This window comes from Ambystoma mexicanum, chromosome 4p, assembly GCF_040938575.1.
Source record: "Ambystoma mexicanum isolate Mex_15411 chromosome 4p, UKY_AmexF1_1, whole genome shotgun sequence".
Classification (NCBI taxonomy): domain Eukaryota; kingdom Metazoa; phylum Chordata; class Amphibia; order Caudata; family Ambystomatidae; genus Ambystoma; species Ambystoma mexicanum.
Genome location: NC_090927.1, coordinates 1059209437 through 1059229054, shown reverse-complemented (window position 1 = coordinate 1059229054; position 19618 = coordinate 1059209437). Strand labels below are relative to the sequence as shown.

The 19618-nt window shown below is 47.2% G+C and overlaps 1 protein-coding gene across 1 annotated transcript in view; it reads left to right on the top strand.

Annotated features, from left to right (window-relative positions):
* The first annotated feature begins 4409 nt into the window (after positions 1–4409).
* The window catches only part of RFX6 (regulatory factor X6), a 491384-nt gene continuing 476175 nt past the window's right edge, over positions 4410–19618 (top strand). The window contains exons 1-2 of the mRNA XM_069605240.1: positions 4410–4635; positions 5229–5385. Coding sequence (XP_069461341.1) covers positions 4410–4635; positions 5229–5385 — 383 coding nt within the window. The remainder of the gene's footprint in view (positions 4636–5228; positions 5386–19618) is intronic.

Below are 19618 nucleotides of genomic sequence, written 5' to 3'. Positions count from 1 at the left end.
ACGTGGGTGCAGGAGGCTGGAGAAAGGGGGGCACGAGGAACACGCGATAGGGAGTTGCGAGGGACCGCGCAGTCAGGGACGTGCAATATGATATGATATTTTATTTGTATCGCGCTCGTACACAAGTGTTTCATAGCGCGAATAGGCAAGGGAGGGGAACAAGGGAGAACACAGCACAACATAAAAACGATCTTACTAGGCCCAGAAGAGATGCCACGAACTAAGGATGGAAAGTACGAGGAACGCGCGGTCAGGAGTTGCGTGGAAAATGCAGTCAGGGATTGTGAGGGACCACACAGGCTAAAGGCATGCAGGCACGAGTGTGGCTGAGGATGGAGAGGGCGCTAGAGCAGATGAGATTGCAGGATTGCGAGGAACCATGCAAGTCATGGGACGCACAGCACGCATACAGGCAATGCAATGGAAGATTGTGAGGGGCAATGCAGGTAAGGGAGGCAAAGCGCGAGCAATGCGAGGATGGAGGTGGCACGGGCGCATGCATAGCAAGCAGGGATAGGGGGGCGCGGATGGGTATGTGATTAAGGAATGCGAGGGGCAACGCACAAAGGGTAAGCCTCTGGTCCTTGGCTGAGGGGGCTGTCACGGCCAGCGGGGACCTGGTTGGCCGATTTAAAGTGCCTGCCAGCCAATGGGAGGACGGTGGGATGGAGGGAGGGGGGAGCGGGCACACACGCTGCAGCGCGAGAATACAACTTTTACAAATGCACAACTTACTGTGCCACGGAGCACCTGTCCTCACTCCAGCACCGGAAAAGTTGATGTTGGCGTTGCCTGATGATGGTGGGGATGTCCTGTGGGGACAGAAGGAGTAAACACATGTTGGTGCATGCTTTCCTGCTGTCTGGGCAGGGGTTTGGGACCTGGGTCGCCCTGGTCCAAACAGGTCCAAACAGGAATTGCAGTTTTCTTTGCCTGCCCTTTGGAAGGCCGGGCGAGAGACGCCCTTGATCTAAAAGCTAAGAGCAGGAAGGAAGAGGCCTGGCTAAGAAGGTGGGTGGTGCTTAGGCCAGTTGACCTATATCCACTTGCTCCTGCTCCCCATCTGCAAAGGAAAAGAGGCTGGAGGGATGCCTAAGTAGGGAAGAAGAGCGGCAACCAGGAAGGCACCAGATGGGCGGGGCTTAGGCCAGGTGACCTAGATCCACCTAGCCTAAGCCAATAGTAGACACAGACACAATGGATACACTTTTTGAAAAACTTTATTTGTTGTTATTGTTATTGTTATTTTGCATTTATATAGCGCCTTATATACCATTGGTATGGTCTGAAGGCGCTGGTAGGTTGAACGCCCTTGGGAACCGAAGTTCGTATCAGTAGAGAGAGTAGAGAGAGTCAAAAGGGTGCATGTGGGCACCGGGTATGTGTGCCGCTCGTGCGGTATCCGTGTAATAGCTGCATTCTAGTGGTAGGTGTGCTGGTTGAGAGGTCAGGAATATGTGTTCGTTCTGGCAGGATTTATCCAGAGCGGATGTGGCTGCGTTAGGCCTGAGGAGAACGCCTGGCTGGGGGTGTGTTACCAGCAGTGATTACTTAGAATGATGTGGAGTGAGCGGCGAGTGTTGGTATGAGAACAGTTATACCGAATGGTGTCATAGTATCACTGTGTTCTAGTTGAGTAGTGATGTAAGGAGAGAGTAAGCGTGGTGGTGGGATAAAATGGGTTATATACCCTTTCGGATTGTCTCCGCATTCCAAATCATACTATATTTGTTACATGCTCCAGTCCGTTCCATGCACTCCTATCCACTCCATGCATCCCAGTCTGTTCCGCCGCGTGCGTTCGAGTTCGTTCTGTGCGCTCTAGTTCACCATGCGTACTCCAGTCGTTGTGGGTTAGATGCTCTTTAAGCGTTATCTGCGTTCCAAACCTTACTTTATACATTATGCAATTCTATGCGTTTCAGTCAGTTCCATGCCCCCCTATCCACTTTGTTTGCCCCACGCGTGCACTCTTGTCGGTCTCATGCATGTACCGACTCACCCCCTGTACCTCACTCACCCCTCTACCCACTCACCCCCTCTACCCCCTCAACCCCCTCAAGCCCTCTACGCACACTCACCGCCTCTACGCACTCACCCCCTCTATGCACTCATCCCCTCTACGCACTCACCCCTTCTGCGCACTCATCCCTTCTTCACATTCATCCCTTCTACGCACTCAACCTCTCTACGCATTCTTTCTCTCTAACCGCTCAACCCCTCTACGCAATTCAACCCCCTTTACGTACTCATCCCCATTACGCACTCATCCCTCTACGCATTCATCCCTTCGACGGACTTATCTGATGCCTGCACTCACTTGCTCCCTGCACTCATCTGCTCCCCGCACTCATCTGTTTTAAGCACTCGTGTCTTTCACGCATTCAATATCAGTATCCTGTCCCATATATTCATTTCTACACTCATCTGTTCTATACCTTCATCCGTTCTGTACACTCATTCACTCTATACACTCATTCACTCTGTACACTCATCCACTCTGTACACTTATTCGCTCATACGTTCTCTCTACTCATCATCTTTGTCCATTCAACCACTCTGTACCCTTATCTACTCATATGCTCTAACACTCATCCGCTTTATCCACTCATCCACTCTATTCACTCATCTGCCCAATCGACTCATCCGCTCAATCCACTCATTCTCTCATCCATTCTATCCACTTGTCCGTTCTCTCCTCTCATCTACTCATTCTCTCATCCGTTCTATCCACTTGTCTGTTCTATCCTCTCATCCACTCATTCTCTCATCCGTTTTATCCACTTGCTTGCCTCATCACCGGCTCTAGGAAATGTGACCACATCACCCCCACCTTTACAAATTATACTGACTCCCCATCCCGTCTAGGATCTGGTTCAAAACCACATGAATCCCTTACAAGGCAACCACCAGCGGTACGCAGGCCTACCTGACGTCCAAACTAAAACGGCTGCACACGCTCGTCCCACAGTAAGACCATCACCAGACTGGAAGCTAGGATGGATCGAAAAGGAGAGAACTAGGGACCAGTCCTTTCGCAACTCTCTGTCCCCTGTGGAACTTCATCCCGGTGGCAATCTGGGCTGCTCCGAGTCTCCTTGAGTTTAGGAAAGAACTGAAGACCTGGCTCTTCCAACAAGAGCTTGGCGTAATCTAGATGTGTGGCTATCTCGCTCCCACCCTTTGTACTGTGATAATTATGGGTAATGTTTACTTGACCATTCCTGGTACCACTGTAGACTGGACTGTACAACACTCTGTTGCTCCTGGGCTAGGCTTGTGCTCTAAACAACTGTGATAATATGGAGGTTTTATTGAAGCACATCATGGAGATGGATGAAGCAGAGTGTATGTAGAACACAGCACGGGGCGGGGCGCACGTCATCAACACGGATGGAACGCGCTGCATGCAAACACCAATAAGAGTGCATGGGTTCTGCAGCCCCTCACTGTGGCCCTGACTCATGTGTTTTAACAGTTACACTTGCACGTTAGTTGTTCAGAGGAAATGTTGCTTGCGCTGACCCTGCTGTCAGTCAGCATACGCAGAACGGCAGGCATGAGTGCGCACGCCCAGCGCACTGCAGGCCCTCAGACACCTTTCCCTTTTCCAATGGCTATGAATAGGTGCAGGCCGCCATCCCTGATTCTGCGCCACAGCCCATTCCCCGTGCGCCACAGCCCCGCTCGCCCCGCTCGAGATATGGAAACACATAATAAACAGCGCTTTGAGTGACACAATCAGAGGCAATTGTTCCATTCTGTTAATCATTCATTCCCCCGATCTGCACTCGACGGCTGCCCCCTATGCTGCCCCCTCCATCTCCCTCACACACACACTCACACACACACCGCGATGATAAATAAACACAATTCGTTAGAGCGACGTCACTTTCAGTGTAATTAGCCCTGCTCCGGTGAGCCATTTTTTCAGAGTAAAAGAGCCAGGGACCTCAGGCTCCAACCTGTTGATGATCAACGGCGCCTCGTATGATAGCAGTTTTGTGCTAACAAAAGGGCGTGTTTAGGGGCTGACTTAAAAATAGCAACTGATGGCGACAAGCTCGGAGTGGCTCTGTCAGACCTGGACGAGAGCAGCCACTGAGCCGCCCGGATTTTCCCCTCATCCCAGGAAATGTTTGGTTCTGAATAATGATTTTTACAGGTTGGCGTTTCTGATTTTTCAGTCCTTTTCAAGCGGTGGGATTACTTCCAGGTCTGATTCTGGGCAGCAGGGAGGTGGTGGCACTTTGTCCTGCACTTTGCATTAGCATCAACTCATCCAAAGACCCCAGTCAGGGGAAGTGACCCTGGATCAGAAAGGCAACTTGACGCTGGACGGTCCCACCTAAAACCACGTGTTCTTTGGCCCAGGCGCGTGCCCACCGCTTCTGCGCCCCCGCAACATTATGCCAATGAAGAGGCTGTCGAAGAGCCAGGATGAGGATGACCCCTTCCAAACTGGACAACCGCCTCCCAAGGTTTTATCTGGAATCCAAGCGGATTGTTATCTGAGATCGGTGGTGAAGGGGTTGCCCTCTTACTCGCAGGGTGGTCCCCGTGCCGACAGCGTGGAAGGGAACCCACCGACTTGTGAGGAAGAAGAGGTTGGGACGGACATCGGAATCAAGGCCGGTGAGTTACTATTGCAATCCTGCATGTGGTGGAGCCAGTGGATTGTGGTTCGGGATTTGCAGTCGCATGGTCTTCTTTTTCTACCTTATTGTTGTTGGGAAGGTCGTGTTCAGGGTGCGCTCGCACCGGGGGATGCTTCCCAGGCAGGTGAACTCAACTCATGACTCTCCAGATGTGTTGGCCCCCTACTCCCATGATGCCACACCATTGACCATGCTGGCTAGGGCCGGTGGTGGTGGTAGGCTGAACCCTCTGCAGATTCGCAGGTGGCATATCCCTCTACCAGGGCAAGACAATGCTGGGCTGATGACTATTGCACCACACGCTCAGAGGCACCTCATTAGTCGCCAAAGCCAACCAGAAAATGTGCCCATATTTTGCCAAGGGAGGGGAGACAAAAAAAATCACATTCTGGAAGGTTCCAGAAATGCTTGCTACAACTCTGACCCAAGTGGGCTGGCAATGAAAATCCCCAGCATGGTGGTCTTGCCCTTTCGGTGGGGGATACGGAAGTTGTCAAAGGTGGGTGCCTTGCAAATATTATTGGGAAGCTATTGTAATGCTTTTTTTTTATGCCCCATATGTGACGACAGAAATGCATCTCCTTGGTGAGGCCGGGTCTTCTGAAGAAGAGGACGTGGATGCCTTGTACAAGAGGGCGAACTCCCTGGACAGGCAACTCTCTCAGAAGAAGACCATCACACAGAACATCAAGGACAAGAAGAAGCAGACCCAGCTCACCCTGCACTGGTAAGAGTCCCCCTCCCCCATCCCTGCAGCAAGGGAACCCTGGTCCCTGGGACGCTGCCCACTCAGGTGCCCGCTGTCCTAGCGGCCCAGCTTCGCCACCGCCGATGCTCAGCGCTGAGAGGCACTTGAATGGCGCCTCCTCTAAGGCCCAGAGCAGACGCTCTGCTTCACAGTCAGTGCCCATGCCCACATCCCAGTGTTCAAAGGTGGACTGCAGTGGATTCAGCAAATCATTGGTTCATGCTTTAAAAAATGATCTATACACCTATATAACGTGCAATATGTTATTGTATTGTATTACATGTATTAAATAGTCCCGAAAAGTCACCTGTTGCCAGGTAGATATTGCTGCGATATTGTGCAGAGCTCGAAGGTGACAAGACACGGGCAGCAAGAGGAGCTCTGTTCTGTTATGGGAAAGGTTCTGATTCCGCACACTGCTGCCACCTGTGTGGTCTCTTGGCGCCCTGGCGCATCTGTAAAGCCAGGAGGGTGGCAGGTATCTTAGTAGGATTCAGCGCGCTTTAATTTGATCCAGAAATAGCAAAGTATATTTGAAAAGCACTTTATGACTCAAGTGAATGAATACATTTCTTTAAAGGGTCTACTATTTTCGATATTGCATAGCATAGTTTCATGATGCGCCCTTCCCTTGCCCCCCCCCCAACAACAAAAAAAGAAACCCGATGGGAACAGTAGGGCTGTTTCATGGTGACGTCCTTGGCATCACGACGCAGCACCGACCCACGATTTTCTGTAACAAAAATGAGTTAAATTTGAAAAAGAAGTTTCTTGGTGGACTGAAAACCTGCTTCAGTACATCTCTTGGTGCGTCATCGCGTGTATTCCATTGATAAGATATGGCATTTATATCGCGCCTATACACAAGTGTTTCCCCACATCTCTGCATGAATGAACTATCGTGCACCCATCCGTCCATCTGTCCGTCACCCCCAGCCCCCGCCTGTCCACTCACGCATCCGAGCGTCACTGCATGCATGGCTCCACACCTGCCTCCCTGGCACCTGTGCTGCGGCCTCTAGTGGAGTCTCCCCCTGGACCGTTCATAGCGGTTCGTTTTCATTTTGTTCGATGTTTTGAAGTTGTATCATGGATACCATCTTGTGTTCATGAGAGGCCCTCGAATGTGATTCGAGTGATGAAAGTTAGTCTGTCATTTTAGCACAAAACAACCCATTCACTGTCTGCCTGTCTGTTAGCTTTGTTTGACTGCCTGTCCATCTGTCCGTACATCTGTCTGTCCGCATGCCTGTCGCTCTCTCTCTCCACCAATCTATCTATCTATCTGTCTGTCCGTCCGTCCGTCTATCTATCTATCTATCTATCTATCTATCTATCTATCTATCTATCTATCTATCTATCTATCTATCTATCTCTCTCTCTTTCTCTCTTGCTCTATCTATCTGTCTGTCTGTCCGTCCGTCCGTCTGTCTGTCTATCTCTCTCTTTCTCTCTCGCTCTATGTCTGTCTGTCCGTCTATCTATCTATCTATCTATCTATCTATCTATCTATCTATCTATCTCTATCTCTCTCTCTCTTTCTCTCTTGCTCTGTCTGTCTGTCTGTTCAGTCGTCCGTCCGTCTGTCTGTCTATCTCTATCTCTCTTTCTCTCTCGCTCTGTCTGTCTGTCTGTCTGTCCGTCCGTCCGTCCGTCCATCTCTATCTCTCTTTCTCTCTCGCGCCATCTATCTATCTGTCCGTCCGTCCGTCTATCTATCTATCTAGACAGCCATCCATCCATCCATCCATCCATCTATCTATCTGGATCTCTCATCTAGCTATTAGTTTCGATCAATCTATCTGCTATCTGATTACCTAATCATCAATCAATTGCAGCAACAGCTTTTATATGTAGAAAGTAACCACTGCATCTACTTCATATTAGCCAGCGTGCTCAAATATTTTTATAACACCTATTATGCAGACTTACACAATGTGGCGTGCTGGAATATAATAATGCTGGCTCACTCAGTTTGTGCTGCGGTCTATTCCGTTTCGCACACACTAGTCTGCACTCTAATGCAGTGGGCAATTAAGAAGCTACCCACAGATGGAGCCTTGCCAATGGCGTCCACCAACCGTTCAAAGCAAGCCTGTGCTCAGTGCTGGTGTAGCAAACAGCATTGAGAGTGATATCATTCCAGTCAGATTGCCTCACTAAAATCATCCATCCACTGGCAAAGGCAATGACACCTTAAATCAGCCTCATGTATACATTAAAAAGTGCATTGGCTTAACAGGGCAGCAGGCGCACAAGGTGTACAAGAAAGACCGCGATTGGAAAGTGCCATTCATAAAATAAGGCGGGCAGTCGGCCACGCGCTTGTCCCGTGTTTACACAGGGTTATCAACTGCACAGACATGGCTCTGGGGTAGTGGAACCCCGGCTCCGTGAAGCGCAGCCCTGGACGGACGCCTGCCGACCCTTCTGGCGGTACCCGAAGCATAGGGTCCGTGCACACCCACACCTCTGCCGCAGCTATCACCAGCCGCATAAGGCCCTTGCCACCTACCACCAGGCCTTTCCGAGCTCGGAGTTTGAGCATCGCTTCGGGCAGGCCTACCAGAAGAGCAATACTGTTCTTACTTGGTGTGACAACCAGGACATACCAGCCATGCTGCGACCTGCCCTCGCAGTGTATTGCTCCTAGGACACCTCGTTAAAGTGCATTGTACATGTAAGGTTCTGTTCAGGAAATGCCCGGATGAGCAGTGAAGAGATGATCAGGAAGTCAAGCACCCGGAAGTCTTGCTCATATCACTCAAATGTGTGCGCAAGAGCATGGATAGCTCCTCTGGAATTTTGGTTCTGATCTTAATCAAAAAGATGTTTTTTGTTTTCCTTTTGGCGGTTCTTTGGAACTTAGTATCTTATCTTTTTGGCCTTTTTCCTCCGGTGCCACTTGGCGCGCTCATTGGTGTAGCACCCTTCTACAGCATTCCTTTTCCTTCTAGAACAACCATTGCATTTCCTACTTCCTGGTACTGGTTTGTTTATTGGCTCTCCAGCCAATAGGAGGGCTGCACCAAAGTGAAGAGAGTAACCTCCATGGGTGCAATGATAAATACAAATGTAGGGATTCCTGGAGTCCAACCTCATCTTCAGCACACACAGTTTTCATTTTCGCAATTATGGAGTGCTTTGGTCCCACGTATAAGTAAAAACTATTTCATTTGAGTACAGATGTATGGGGAATTGATAAGAGGAAGGCCACACAGCTTGGAACGTTATTTATTTACCCAACCATTGATTGACCATGAAAATGTTTTGTTAAGTTATGTTAAAGATATGTATATAGCGCAACATCCGCCTCTGGAATGTGGCCAGCGCCATGTGCCTCTTTGTTTCTGGAGTGGTTGGCTTTTTTGTTCAGGCCTCTTAAAAAAACAGTCGGTTCCACAAGTGTACCACTTTGAGCCGTGCCTCTAAATAAGAAAGAATAGGAATAAAAATGTGTCTTTCTAGAATCCCTTACAATAATTGCTAGACTCATTCAAGGTTTATTTCAGGCACACTTCAGGGGGTGAGTCACCTCAAATTCACAATGCAGACAAAAACTTATTTAGCTTTTCACAAGTTGCAGTTGCAGTTATAGCATGGTTTTTTCCGCCATTGTCTCTGTTACAATCATCACAAGACATTCCATCTCGGTGTCCTTAGTCAGTTGACAAAGTACTTGTGCCTAAAAGCTTGTGTAGAGTATATAAATGTTTGACCTTAGCACATAAAGTGGCCCTTGATTTCATTGTGCCACAAGAACTGCTTTGCTGTAATGTTTCTATCTTTTCTATCTCCATGGCATGCTGTTCAGGATGTTTGCATGTATGAGGTAGCGACTGCCCAGAGTATGGGATGCCGTGTGATTGCGCTGTTTTCCCTGTGGTACTCTAAATTGTTTAATACACAGTTATAAGCCCTCACAATGGTATGTATTTTGCCAACTCTGAAGACTGAAAAGTTGATTCACGCAGGTTTGACATGTGGCCAACATTGCATGACCTGCAGATGAACTGGCCTGCTGTTAAATCTGTTACCAGTTTAAAGGTATCCACCACACAGTCGGCCTCATTACGACCCTGGTGGTAAGGCAACAACGGCGCCGGTAGTGCTACTGGCGCCGTTGTTGCCTCACCGCCTCATTACTAGTTCTGCTTGCGGGGCTGCCCTGTATGCCTGTTCAGACGTTCAGAGTGGCACCCGCTAGCAGACCAGGATGCTAACAACGGTCCCGTCATTAACAGGACCGTTGTTAGCATCCTCCCCATTCCCATTGAGCCCTAGGGGGCTCAAATGGGAATGGGGATGTACCGGGTCCGGTCCCACGAATGGGAATTACCGAGCCCGCAAAGGTCGGAATGGCCTAGTTATTCCCATTTTTCGGGACCTGGACCCGAGTTTGTGGGTAGCCATGCCACTAAAAACAGCATGGCTACCTCCAAACTCGAAATGAGGCCCAGTGTCATTTGCTTTCTGACTTTGAGAACATTCAGACATGTAATTTATCATTTTACTATAGATGATTTGATAGCTCAGTGGGTTGAGCACTCGCGGCAGTTATGTGTGTGTGATCTGCAGGTTGCAGGTTTTTTGAATTCCAGCAAGGCCAACTCAGCCTTTCATCCTTTTTAGGTTGATACATGAGTACCAACACATGTTGGGTGATATTGTATGTTTATTTGTTCTATATAAAGCGCTAAAGCGTAAGTGCTATATAATAACACATCATTATTATTTGGCCATGAACGTCTGCTTGCATTCACAGTGATTTGGTGATTTGGGCCTATGCACACTGAAATTAATGATATGTATGGTGATCCATTCTTGTATGAAATGTATATCACATTACAGTGATATAGTAACCATATTTTTCGTAGTATACTTAGGAACAATGCTATGTTATGCCACTTCCTGTTTTGCCAAGGGGTGAAAGGTCGTATTCCATCACTTTCCATGATGTCACTTCAGGGTGGGTCAAATTCCATCACGTCCTGTGATGTCATCAGAGGTCAAGGTTTGTGTGAAGTTACTTCCGTTACCCCTGGCATTTTGGTGAAATGACATCCCTGGTATCGTCTGCATCGGGGTAACACAGGAAGCCATGAGAGAGGATGAGCTTGGTCATAGGCCAAATGTAGATGTTAAACAAGACCAGGGAGATGGCAGACCCTTGAGGGACACCACAGTGAAGAGGAACAGGAGTAGAACAAAATGGTGGAAGAGAAATAGAATGAGTACGGTCCAAAAGAAACTACGTAAATCAGGTCAAGACAGCACATGAGAGGCCAGCGCTCATCAGACACTCCAACAAGATGACATGATCGATTGTGTCAAAGGCGGTGGAGAGGTCAAGGATAATTAACGCTCCCACGCTGCCCTGATCCTGCAGATGTGTCAGATCGCCAATAACCAACACTAGGACTCCTCCAGTGCCATGGCCAGGTCAGAAACCAGATTGGGAAGGATCAAAAAAGGAAGAATCTTCTAGAAAAGAACAAAAAGAGGTACCCACCAAAGATTCTAACAGTTTCATAAAAAAGGACAATATAGAGATAGGACGGAAATTAGGAGGACAGAAGGGTCCAAAGAAGATTTTTTTCAGGAGAGGAGTAACCAAAGCGTGCTTAAGAGTAAAAGATTGACAGCCTGAGTGACCATTGTGCATCCAAAGGCATAATGTCTTTCCAAACGAAAAGATGGATGGAATCCGCTGGCCAGGCAGATTTGAGTTTAACACTGGCTGCGAGAATATCATTAGTAGAAAACACAGGAAAGGAGAACCACAAAGGGAGTGATTTACCCATGGGAGAAGGGTCAGAAAGTTCCTTAAGAGAAGGCCCTAAGGCGTAAGAAGAAATTCCTATGGCCATTCCCACCCACTGGCCGCCCCTTCCCGGCTTAAACACACCCTCCTTGCACTTCTTTGAGCTAGCTCTATTTTACAGTAACATCAAACTGTGTGCTGGCCAGGACCTGTCAGTGTTATCTCTAAACATTCTTCTGAGAGTAAATTGCTTAATTACAGCTGGAAAGTGGAAGCTTCCTAAATAGAATATCTTAGCTAATTGTGCCTTCATTCACTTGTTTTATAAGAAGCATGTGTGTCCTCACATCTGTTTCTTGCTCTGAAGTGCTATTAAAAACAAGCTGTGGCAAACTCAACAGTTTGAATGGTGTATAGTGATGTAGCAATAAAGAGTCAGGACACAGCTGAGAGCTAAACCAAGTTATTATTAGAGAAAGACAAACAGCAGAATACAGTAATACGGAATGACAAGGGACAGGTGTCAGACGGAGTGCTCTCTCTCGGCGTTCGGTCAGAACTCATCCTATATAGCCTGGCAAGTTTCCATGACTTTTGTAGACATTTGGTAATGCTATGAAGCAGACATTTGTGAAGAAACCTGGCAGTTATATGCAGGGTACATTGTGTCGCAATACCAGTACCCAACTTTGGCGTAAACACTGTAATACTCATTATAAGGTAGTATTTGTACACAGCTAAGGAAAGGTACGGGTAGCTGGTGTCTCATGGGTCCCAAGGGCAGCATTAGGTCATGGCCTCCTGAGCCAAGGCGGGGTGTGGGCATGCCAGGAGACCCGGGTGTAGCAAGAGGCCCCAGGCTAAGCCATGGTGAAGTATCTGGGACCACGCAGGGGAGGGTGATTACTAGGAGGTATAGTATCAGGACAATCCTGCCACATCAATAGGTATTAGCCATTTGCCAGGAACTCACATCATGCGCCCAGATTCTCACTCCCGTTTCCAGCTGGTACCATCTTTTGGCCAAGTAGTGCCATTATGGCAGTGCCTGGTAAATACACAACCAACGACTGCACAAAAGCTAACCTGTTGGTTTTTCAATGCTTGCTTATTTGTGCGAGCAACCATTGCTAATGAAGTTGAGTTATGCCCTCTTTTAACTCAGTGAAGAAAATAAGGGATCATGCATGCCTATGACAAACAAACAACTACATTCTCATCCATAGTAAGGTGCCCATGAAGACCAATTGCAAGTTTACTTGACCTGTGGTCTTATAACTTGTTTTCCTCCCTTTGCCTGTCCCTTCATAACATTCCCAGACTTGCCATTCGATAACAATGCTGGGAAAATATCCCTTGCACATTGTTGTAAGGGCTATGTTTGATGGAAAGGTGCCCGTCCCATCTGGGTCTTGGCTGAGTTTAAGCATATGTTGTACATTTTTAAACACAGCTTCTTGTATGTGTAGTCTGACACAAGCCCTCTTCCAAGGTATTCCTAAAATAATGCATACCCCACTACAACAATTTAGAGGCATGCATTACAGGTGTTGGCGCCAATGTAGTGATGCCGGCGATCCCTGGTGCCATATGTGTCCACAACAAAACTTAATGAGCTCCAGATTTCACTCATTAGGACTGCCTGGAAAGCAGCACAGACTAGGTTTCTCATAAGACATAATACTATCTTTTCCGGAGGTGAGAGAGCTCTTTATTCCCCCAGAGAAGGATTGTAGTGTCTTTACTCAACTGCACTTTAGCCCTCGGTAGGACCAAGGGGCTGCAAGTAGAGCTCCCACAGATCCTTCCAAATGCAGCTGTGTTACAGGCTCATACTGCTCCCCGACAACACCTCAGGCACTTCAGGCACTCGGAAACAAACAATACACAGGCGACCAGAAGTAGAGAGAACTGGGCTGTAATTCAAACACATCAGTGCATGGGATGGCTGCTTACTGTTCTGCCCCCCAGCAACCCCAAGCCCTGACTCATCTTTATATACAAACAAGGTGGCAAAATCCATTCTTCACCCCTAAAACAGTACGTATAAGCATGCATAATAACAAAAAGGTACATTTTGGAGAAAAGGAAGGAGTAGAGCCTGCATTTGAGAAATACACTGTCATATCTGCAAGGCAGCCTCTGGCCTTGGGGATTTGAGCCAGCAGTGTCCTCAGCTATGTACTTCTCAGGAGGGGCCTGAACTGGGCTTTGCAGCCTGAGGCATCACGGTTTCTGCAGCTCAGCTCTGTGACCTCGCTTGGCATGGGTCTTCAGCCTGTAGGTCAGCCTGTAGGCCAGTCTCATTGCATCCGATGAGCCTCAAAGAAACCAAAGGAAAATGCAGTATCAGAGTTGCTAACATGCCCGATTTTAATCTCTTCTCTTTTAATCTATGAAACACTATAATCACTGTCCAAAACCTTGACTAGTTGCAAACTGCACGATGCGGGAGGTAAATATTCCACTCCAGGGCCACACATGTAGCCTGGCGGAGTGGGAAAAGTGGCAATAATTCTGTTACTGCCACTTTTTTCCTGCACCACCATGCTTTAAATCAGTAAAGCCCCAGGTTCATCACAGAGCAGTTTTCCTTTTATGGTCCAACAAGAGCACTTCTATCACATTTCTAGGTCAAGTCGTCATTCTGCATTTTAGGATGGCAAAATGGAGTGGGACATCTTTTTCCATCCACACAGCCTTGCTATGGAATTCTTTGTGAGATAATATCCTCCTGACATCGAACAATCCAACATTTAGGGACCCCTGGAACACTCATCTGCTACCTGGCTAATTTGCCTTGGTTATTCCATCATCACGGGTTTCAAGGGTTTTATGGTGCCAATATGTCTTTTTTAGGTGAATGATGTGCTTTATAAAATTCTTTTACCATACATACCACGCCATACCATATCATACCATACCATACTACACCACACTCTTCCACACCACACCAAACCACACCATAACATACCATATTGTTGTGATTGTGTTTGTAAAGTGCAAGCAGATACACTTTTGAATGCTGACCACATCCCGAAATATCGATAATGTTTTTTAAGCATCTGGGAATTTATTAGGGCAAACTGATTTGATTAGCTCTGCATTCATGTTATATTTATATTTATATACAGGGAAGAACAATGCTCTTTTGATCACAAAGCAACAAACAATAGATAAGAAATCAGATTTGACAGAAGGCAGTGAGCGTCTTATAATGGGGTAGGTTTCAGTGGTGTTCTGACCAGGTTATGGAGGGGAGTAAATGGAACAGTCACCAGGAACAATGCATGGGTGGACATACATAAATTAAGGACAACCAACATTGGACATTTTGAATTGCAGGTGGCAGTACAGCCAGCTTTGTTAGGGATGTGACCATGAAGGATGGAGGACTAGAGTGGAGGCAGAGGAACTAAGGTACGGAGGCAGGTAAGACATTAGGGAAACATGTTAGCTAGAAGGCAGGTCAGAAGTATGTTAAGAGTGTAACTCAGAGGCGAGGAGGTAGGCTTTTAGTTTGGTTTTGAACAAATCAGTGTTGACTGTTTTGCGGATGTCCGGGCGAAGTGATTTCCAAGCAAGTGGAGCAAGAAGAGAGAAAGAGTGGAAGAGAAAGGAAGCACAGGGAGGGCGAAGAGTCAAGCCACAAAGGTAGCGGAGGCAGAGCAGACATTACGAGCAGGCTTGTAGAGTTGGACAGAGAAGGATGGGTATGTGGTGCTTTACTGTGAAAAGATTTGGAAACATTTAAAACTGGACCTTTTTTTCAATCGTCAGCCACCCAGACTGGTGACGGTAAGAGGAAGTAGGTGTGAAGCGAGAGAGTTCAAACAGAGCCCCATTGTGAAGTGAATGATCTTGTCAAGAGAACTGAACCTGTAGCTGGGGAGACAAAACTATTCCTTCCCCACTCAAGAATTCTCACCTCCTAAACACAGGTCATTCGTGTTACTCTACCACCTCTTACTCAGTCTTGTCCCTGATGTTCTGCCATAGGACATGGCTTTTAACCACGGGCTTCCTCTTTGCTTGATCATGGAATCCTTGGATAAGATGGAGGCTCCATGCTCTTTCCTACGAGCCCTCTCTATAGGTCCTTCATCCTGATAAACCACCTCAACACCATCTAATATCTAACTGCACCATCTTCAACGGCTTTACTTTTACTGTGCCAAATCCATAGCTCTTCTAAACAGAGTCGTGCCTGTGTGTTGCCCCCAAGTGGTTAGTTAGATCGAAGTAAGTGCAGCATTGTTAGGTAATGCAGCAGGCTCCACAGAATGTCAAATACCAACATGGCCACCTTTTTCTCACTAAATCCATTCAGGCCTTTTTTGGATTTATAAATGTTTTCTGACAATTGTATCTGAACAACACCCGAATCTTTGAGAAATATGCAAATTCTGAGCATATCTAAGTATTAGTGTTTTGGGGAATTATTGTTCATGGATAAGGGCTGCACTTTGTGCATGTGTGAAATGGACACACTGGCAAGGGGGCTGCAATACACTAAGACATGCTAAACGTCCTACCTAGTTGGCCTAACGTTTTGCAAGATGGTGACTTGACGTCTACACATCTTGTGGCTACTCTCTAATAATGTCCTGAGGGGCGGAGTTAAGGTTGCCAACATGAGACCAGAGTCAAATGATTGGGGCAGAAAACAATGGGTTATGTAAATGTTTGACTTTCCCTCTTTCCCTCTTCCAAATGATTGGTGAAAGTGGTGTCATGGTGTGGGGGCAGAAGGTGAAAACCTGAGATATGCATTGTCAGAATGCTCACTATCACAGGCTGTCATGCGCTATTGGCGCACCCCATCGTGGCAAGTATGTAGTAGGTGGAAGCTCCACCGCCATTGACTGGATCCACTAAGCTTTTCTACACTTCCTGATTTACTGGTCTAGTCTCTTTCTCTGGTGTTTTTCTTCCGGTATTTAGCCCCGCCCACCGATCTGCTTTTGCGTTGCAACCCTTTGTTTTCTGCTTCGGGTGCTGTCACTCTCTTGTGTCTCCTAAGCGTTTTTCACTTACCTTGTCTGCCCGCTGTTATTTTTCCCTAGTCTCAGATATTTCCTCCTCAGTGTTTTTTTGCTTTCCCTTTTGCTGATTTATTTTTCGCTTGGGTTTCGTGCTCCGTTTGCCTGCTGCTAGGGAACCGGTATCGAGGCAGGGAACGACGCGCTCTTTCTTTCGGCTCTCTCTCCCTGTGGGGTTACGGGTTTGTTATTCTTAGCTATCCCTTATCCTTCTACGCTCCTAGCGTTTGTTTCTAAAGGCTTTCTTTCTCTGTCTTTTCATGCCTCCTTCCTTGGCTTCCCCGATCATTCTGTCTTTCTTTCTTACCTGATGTTTTTTCTTTCCTGTGTTTCTGGCCACATTGTTCCGCTGCCATTCCATCGAAGATACTGGAATCGTCTGCCTCCTGTGGACACCAACCTATTCCCCGGCTCTAAACACCTTGGGTTGGATCCCAGAAGGGTTCTGCTTCTGGTTGTACGACCATAAAGAACTTTGCATACTTCAACAATTACGAACTCTTCCATCTCAACCAGCCACCTAACATCCAGAGAGGTTTTTTTTTAGCATAGCTTTTTTCCTCTCTAACGGAAGGGGGTCCCCTGCTTCCCTGTTTACTTATGGTCCCAGGGTGGCTTCTTTCCAGGGACGACCCTATCTCTTCACAAAAAAGAAAGACTCTGAAGAAGAAATCCTAAACAGAAGACTCAGGTGAGGAGGAGTGGGGTTCTGAAGAGCGAGAAGTTCTCGGAGTTGACAGATTGCAACGCCATAATACTACTAACATGGCCTCTGCAGAGCAATTCCAGGAATTACTGACTGCGGTACAAGGGCTATCCCAAGAGCTCCAAGCAGTTAAAGCTGAGAATGCCACCCTCTGGCAGAGGGTGGATAACCATGAAAGAATGCAAACTGAACTGCCCTCCCTGCCTCTTACGTCTGGCAAATTTGATGGCTCACCCCGTAAATTCAAAGCATTTATGGAAGCTTGTATCATACATTTCACCTTCAGACCTCAGACTTTTGCATCTGATAAGACACGCATAGGGTTCCTTATCTCCAACCTTACCGGCAATGCTCTGGCCTGGGCCACACCACTGGTTACTAGCGCCAGCCCGCTACTACAGGAGTATAGTGGTTTCACAGCACAATTCAAGGAAGCATTTGAAAGAAAGGAGACTTTGCAAGTGGCGATTGAACAATTGCTAGATATTCGCCAAGGAAATAATGATCTATTGTCTTACATATCTACCTTTAAGCGAATTGCTGCAGAGGCTGGATGGCCTGAAGCTGCCCAATAGACTATATCTCAGTGTGGTCTTCGAGAAGAACTAAAGTACGAACTTGCTCGCCTACCTCGTCCAGCCACTCTGTCTGACTTGTTGTCTACTGTATTACAATTAGACTTTCGAATATCTGAGAGAAGGTCTGAACGGCGAAAGGGTCGACCATTGCAAAACCTACCCGAGATACCTACCCCTTCTCCCTCCTCACCTCTGCGCATAAAGGAAGAACCCATGTAGATTGGCACAACCCGAGGCCCACTTTCCACAGAGGAAAGGAAGAGAAGGAGAGACAATAATCTCTGCATGTACTGTGGTTCTGAACAGCATCTGTTACGAGACTGCCCTGATGAGCCTCCAAGAAGGCTGGGAAACGGCCGTCCTCGGAACCAGTAGGGACAGGTTATCGAGGAGGAAGTGCTGGTCTCTATGTATCCATGTCAGTCACATCGGTTACCCCGTCAGAAGATAATCGTTTAATGGTGGTAGCCATCCAACTTAATCTCCAACAAGCGCAATCGATGTCTTAGCCCTTATTGATTTTGGGGCTGCCGGATGCTTTATGGACACTGTTTGAGCCCAAAAGGCTGGTATATTGAGAAGGAGATAGACCAAAATGTGAAAGGGGTCAATGGGAAACACCTTAGCTCTGGTCTTATCATGCACACCACTCCTTCATTCATCATGAAGGTGTTACAACATACCGAAAGGATTCAATTCAACCTCATCAGGGCTGCTCATTTCCATGTCTTCCTGGAATCTCTTGGTTGCGCAAGCATAACCCTACAATAGATTGGGAGAAGAACCAGATGGCTTTCTCTTCACACTTTTGTCTTAAGACATGTTTGACAGAATCCCAGTATACCACCATCCAAGCCATAGAGGAGAAGATCCAGGCTCCAGCCACTGTGGAAATCAACCACATCCCGACTGAGTTGTGTCAGTTTAGAGAGGTCTTTCTGGAAAGAGTGCCTCTTGAACTACCCCTACACCGACCTGAGGACTGCGCCATAGAAGTTATTCCTGAGGCTATGGTGCCCTTTGGGCAAATGTTTTCTTTATCCTTGAAAGAGAGAAAGGTTCTAAGAGAATATCTGGATGCCAATCTACACAACGGTCTTATTCAACCTTCACATTCTCCGGCGGGGGCTTCGCTGTTTTTCATTCCCAAGAAAGACACAGATGAGTTAAGACCCTGCATCGACTACCGCGGTTTGAATCGCGTGACCATCAGAGACCGTTACCCGATGCCTTTGATAAATGATATCCTAGAAGCAGTACAAGGGGCAGTTATTTTTTCCAAACTCGATTTGAGAAGAGCCTACCATCTGTTGCGCATCCACGCAGGTGACGAGTGGATGACGGCATTCCGAACTCCATTTGGACACTTCGAGTACAAGCTAATGCCCTTTGGCTTGGTTAATGCACCTTCCATATTCCAGAGATTCATGGATCGCTTATTCTCAGACCTCCTATTTCATAGTCCGATCAACTACTTGGATGATATATTGGTGTACTCTCCTAATAAACATCTCCACTTGATTCATCTTCAAGAGGTTCTACAGAGGCTCAAGGACAATCATTTGCTTGTGAATCCAGAGAAATATGTGTTTCAGGTTACCAGCATCCCTTATTTAGGGTATATTCTATCTGCCGAGGATATCAGGATGAATCCACGCAAGGTTACGGCTATTCTGGAATGGCCAGTCCCTAGTTCTGTGAAAGATATTCAGAGATTTCTCAGATTAGCACATTTTTACCGAAAATGTACTTCTGGATTTTCAGAAGTGGTGGTACCGATTACTAGTTTGCTAAAAAAAAGACCTCCTCTTCATTTCAGTGGACTCCTAAGGCCGATGAGGCTTTTCTAGGACTAAAGAAGGCTTTTTGCTCCGCTCCTGTTCACCATCAACTAGACCAAGAGAGACCCTATATTGTTGAATCTGACGCCTCTGCTGCAGCCATCGGAGCAGCATTGTTACAGGAACACCTCGGAGTTGAACACCCCATCGCATATGTATCAAAGACACTGACTTCTAGTCAAGTTCATTATTCGGTGATAGAAAAAGAATTATTGGCGATGAAGATAGCTTGTGAGGAGTGGCGTCATTTGTTACAGGGGACTTCCTTCCCATTTGAACTC